Source organism: Magallana gigas, chromosome 5 (assembly GCF_963853765.1).
Source record: "Magallana gigas chromosome 5, xbMagGiga1.1, whole genome shotgun sequence".
In the NCBI taxonomy this organism is placed as follows: domain Eukaryota; kingdom Metazoa; phylum Mollusca; class Bivalvia; order Ostreida; family Ostreidae; genus Magallana; species Magallana gigas.
The window spans coordinates 16793476-16798436 of NC_088857.1; the positions used below are offsets into that span (position 1 = coordinate 16793476).

General features: G+C 31.1%; 1 protein-coding gene and 1 long non-coding RNA gene across 3 annotated transcripts; one reads left to right on the forward strand and one right to left on the reverse strand.

Annotated features, from left to right (window-relative positions):
* The first annotated feature begins 544 nt into the window (after positions 1 to 544).
* Positions 545 to 1615, forward strand: LOC136275430 (uncharacterized). The gene is made up of 3 exons (XR_010713995.1): positions 545 to 794; positions 974 to 1099; positions 1517 to 1615. It is a non-coding gene; the product is annotated as an uncharacterized lncRNA (long non-coding RNA).
* Positions 1616 to 2656: 1041 nt separating this feature from the next.
* On the reverse strand, positions 2657 to 4961 carry LOC117690218 (uncharacterized). Of its 2 annotated transcripts, none has more exons than XM_034473731.2 (2): positions 4763 to 4961; positions 2657 to 4119 (listed from the first exon to the last, which is right to left on the reverse strand). In XM_034473731.2, the coding sequence occupies exon 2, from the start codon at positions 3994 to 3996 to the stop codon at positions 2929 to 2931; it is 1068 nt and encodes a 355-aa protein (XP_034329622.2). In that variant the 5' UTR covers positions 3997 to 4119; positions 4763 to 4961; the 3' UTR covers positions 2657 to 2928. The 2 variants fall into 2 exon arrangements, with proteins under 2 accessions (XP_034329622.2, XP_034329616.2); XM_034473725.2 differs by having other exon boundaries at positions 4748 to 4961.

A 4961-nucleotide genomic window follows, 5' to 3' on the forward strand; every position in this document is an offset into this window, starting at 1 on the left:
TTTAGCTCAACATGCCAGGGTAGGGAATAGTTTTAAGTGTTCATGCAATATAATTTATTGAATATATGAAACAAACACATTCGTTTTTCTTGGTGTTGTGTTGGCTAATGTACATCTACTAATAACTCTGAAGTGGTAAAGAACGAGCGATCTTGACCTCTGGTTGCTTTTGCTGGATATCATGTACACTTCCGGTTTTGTTGAGTTTTCCCCCGAGCTTTCGGATTTTTGTTGGTTGTAGGTGGGTTTTACGATACACTTAATATAGCATTAAAACATTTTGTTAAACAACATTTTATACGAATTGCTAAATATGTAAAACAATATCGAGACAGTTGATTTAAAATGAGTACAATCTGTCGTAAAAACAACTCAGACTCCAACATTCCAACGGCTCCTGGTTTTTAAGTCAAGTGTCGTTCTGTACTTTTGAAATGTTTTTTTTAATTAAGGTGGAAGGCTTCATCGTCACAACATGTCTGACTTCCGTTCGAAACGCCATTGTGTTCCGGATTGATAACATTATGTCGTGGTACAAAATAGCTATACACCGATTAATTGAACTCTTCTAACTAAGGAGATGAGATAGGAATGAATTACCAAAACGCTTAGAAAATATGTCAATTTTCTTTCTGTTTAAAGCTTTTAACTAACATTGATTATCAGCTGTTTTGTACGGAAAACGTGGAATCTAAATAATATACCGTTTCCCTGCTCTGCTGCTATTGGCAATACATTTTTGTCATGTCATCTGCAACAGACGATCATACATATGTGGCGGATTATCGATATAGGTAAGCAGATGTCAAATTTTCATTTAAACTTTATATGTATAATGAATATAAAACGAAAGTACCGTAGAACGATCTCTTGAATTGATCCTTATTAACTTCCCAAATTAAAAAAAAACATTTGCAGTAAAAGACTTTCACTGAAACTTTGACATTAAACTAATGTATTTTGATTAAAATAGATACAGCTAGGTAGCAATAGCAGTGGAAGCCCGGATTTGCAAGCCAAATGAGGGAAAGACAGAATTCTGAAAAGGAGCATGTTTTTCATTTCCACACATGCATGTGTATCACTATGGACATCTAATGTATGTATAAATATGCATATGGTTGTTGTTTATAATTGCTATTGTATATAAAAAAGTAAAAGGCAGTTTATAATATAATTTTAAACTACTAATATTTTGTTCTGAAGAGTTAAATATATAATGCATTCATCAATGATATAATTTTTCAGCTTCAAACATTATCATAAGCACTACTTATCTTATATCTACCTATTTAGCATATACTTGTTCCTTTTTTAATTTTTCTTCGAGATTTTTATTAATTAAAAAATTGATCCCAAGATATTTGAGACCATGTAAAATAAAGAAAGACAACTCTTAAACAGGATCTTTTATACCAAGATTTTTGCAATAATTAAGTATTTCCTTTACTTTTTCAATTTCATTCAATTTCTTTTCTTCATCCCATTCACCAACGAATATTGTTTATATTTTCAGGTTTTTGTGGGATTTTGTCCAGCAGTTTGCCTTAAAAGAATTTTTTTATATTTTAGTTTCAGATTTATGTGGATTCCAATAAAAATCATACAAACTTCATTCATGATTTTTTTGTTTTTCATTTCTAAACTTAATAACATTTCACTTTCATAAAAATTTTAAAACAGAAATGTTTAAAAATTTGATAAATAAGGGGTTATCTGGAACCAGACTGATATTTTAAAAATTCTCTAGAAAATAGTGTATTGTATTTTGAGGTTTATTATTGTTGAATACTGTGCCTAGTATTGGTAACAAATGCATGCAACAAAAATCTCCTACACTTATTTGGTGTAGAGATCCACCTTAAGACTATTACAAAAGACTAGTGTCAATCGCTAATACATGCCATTAATATGAGGGAAGTGTTGAAAAACACCAACTTGTTGTTTTGAGATTTCGTTTCGGGTGATTGATTTCAATCAGTATTGTTTTATTTTGTCTATACTATTGTTGAAAAGACGTACATTGTATTGGTTACGAAATGTTGAAAATGTTATATATTTTTATTTAAAGTTTTTAAATTTTTCTATTTATTAGAGTGAACGATCAGAAATTTTATTAAGTGTATTGTTAAGAGCAATTACAGGTTTTATCAGGGGGTGGGGTGGTGTTGAGCGCCTACCCGAATATATTTTACTTACTTGAATTTTAATAGCATCTTTTCTCTCATTTTCTACTTTTTTAACACCCAAATGTATCATTTAGTATTTATAACCAGAATTACTAAGTTGAAATCATTTTCATTGGATCTTAAAACAAAACTCTAAGTCTCTATCATATTCAAATGAGTATTACTGCAATTTAACTTTGATACATGGTTATTTTAAAAATATATCTAATGTTTTAGCGTCTTCAGGGGACGGATTTATCAATGTACTATTCACACACTAGTCTTAATCACTAATCTTATCTTCATGAGGCGATCATAGGAACAAAGCTTTTGGTGGATCTTATAGAATTTTTAGAATTGCAAACAATGAATTTACACTCTATAGGATTTTCTTACCATACTACTTATAACAATACACACTTTTTATCAACAGAGTTTTAATGTTGTTGTACAAAGGTGTGGATCGTTGAATTTTGTTAATACTTTATTGAAATCGTTATATATTAGAATATTCATGCATATGCATATGCATAATCACATAAACAATGCGTTTCTTAACTGATTACTGCACATAAATTAAAACTGTACAGATTTATTATACCATGTCATTTAAATTAGTAACAAAGAAATAGTGTTGTACTGTTAATATATATTACAGGCGAAGAATAATGTTTCAGTTTTATAAAGTTTATGAAAAATCCCGATAACATTAAAGAAAACATTTGTTTGCTTCATTTGGAAGCTTGTAGTAAAAAAGAATTTAGGTCAATATGATACCTAAAACAATAGCCAGACATAATATAGCGATGGAAATAATTACACATATTAAACAAATGCATCGTTTAGAGTAGGTACTTTTGATGGTCTTAGTTTGGGTTTCTTCACTTATGGTCACTGCAACACTCTTATTATCCACCTGTGCAAGTTCTTCTTCTGAATTTAAACTTAAGAAAGCAGCATTTGTGTGGGTGTTTGGAACGTTGGACACATCAATAACAACCTCTTCAATGTCCTGTGTTTCCTTTTCGTCTTCAATCTTTTCTTCCCTTTTTTCTTCGATTTTTATTTCAACTTTTCGTTCTTCAGTTGAGTCATACACTTGATCCAAGCCATTGGCTATGTCCTGCAGTTGTGAAATCTCAAAATTGGATGAAGATGCGGGCTGCTGAACATCTTTGTTATCAGACTCCGAGTCTATATCCATATTTATTTGGTTCCCACTATCTTTAATAACTTCCTCCTCGTATTTATGAATGTCTTGTTCAAAGCATAAGCCTTCCTTACCTTTTGACATTGGCCCCTCATTGAAGGTCTCACTTTTGCTTTCAATTTCAGTTGACCAAATCTCTGAAGGATTTGTCTCTTGGTTTTGCTTTTGATATATGGGAGAACTTGGTGTTAAATAATTATAAGGTTTTGCGGATGGCAAAGATGTGATTTGAGGAGTCTTCTTAAGTTGAATCCTCTTATTAGGCATGCTTTTCCAAACATATCCACCCGGATTTCCTCGGATGTAAACAGAGAGACCATTGTTCACTGTAGTGAACTTGTTATAATTAATATAAGAGGTCTCTCGAACACAGATTTCACGACACTTTCCAAGTTTCTCTGCTTCTTGTAGCACCCACAATCTCCTGTTGTCAGCGGTGAACCATTTGCCATCTTTTTTGCATACTGAAATACTAGGAATGGAGTTCACATTGATTTTTCCTGTAAGAATTTCGTCCAGTGTTTCACCAATTTGTTTAAAAGGATGAGAAGTATAACTGCCAAAGGTGCTTCCAATAGAATCCTGGCTGAAACGGATCTCTGATGGTCGCAGATACATTGTGCTCGCCGATAAACATGTATTGTAGATACTCCATTAAAATGCCTGGTAGCACTTGTAGATTTTATTGGTACGTCTTATCTGCTAATCTGATATGACGACATTGTTACGGTCCTAGGATTTCTGAGGTTTAAAATTAGCTCTGCATTTTTTAAAATTGCATGCAAAAAATCATATATTTAATTGAAGATTAGCATGCAAAATATAGACAACATGTTAAAATGCTTGAAGGAAAATCTATATAGGTTCAAATTATTTTTAAAACTCTATTGATATGACAATCATTTTAAGACATGTAAAACAGGTTGAAAAATTGTGTCGAGTCTTCTATTAAAAGTATTATGACGTACTATCTTTATAAATAAGCATAAACAATTGACTATAAGACTATATTTTGCTGTCAATTATTGATGTGTTACATCGCAACACAGTATGTCCATGCGTTAGCTTCTGGTCAACAAATCCTTAGTTCGAATCATGATGAAGCTTGTACCATTTTAACCTTGTACGATTTTTAAAAATGCATTTAAAAAATGGTGAAATATTGTAAGTATTACAAGCGGTAATTTTCTTGTGATCATGATGTTGTTTTAAACATATCAATATATCAAGAAGTTTCATACTTTCTGAAAGGGACATGAGACTTAAAAATAAACTTGTAAAATTAATTTTGTCAATAAAGAAAATTTTTAACATAGTTACTAATAGTTTTTTCTAAAACTTTTACTGAAGATGGTATAAAATAGTGTACCAAATTTGAAGTAACCTTATTTCTTTCACATGAAGCCTTGTAATGAAGCAATCATATATCTTCTCGGGAAAATATTTCAAAACGAAAGTAAATGTCCTCAGAACATTCCAAACTATCGATCACCATTTTACGTAATCCTCACATCAACTTGGTGACGCGAACTCTAAATATAGAAATAACTATCGATAAATTAGCAAAGTATTCAAAAAAATAA

Bases quoted from the DNA above. Each gene is read 5' to 3' on its own strand.
- LOC117690218 (XM_034473731.2), bottom strand. From the start codon at position 3,996: ATGTATCTGCGACCATCAGAGATCCGTTTCAGCCAGGATTCTATTGGA.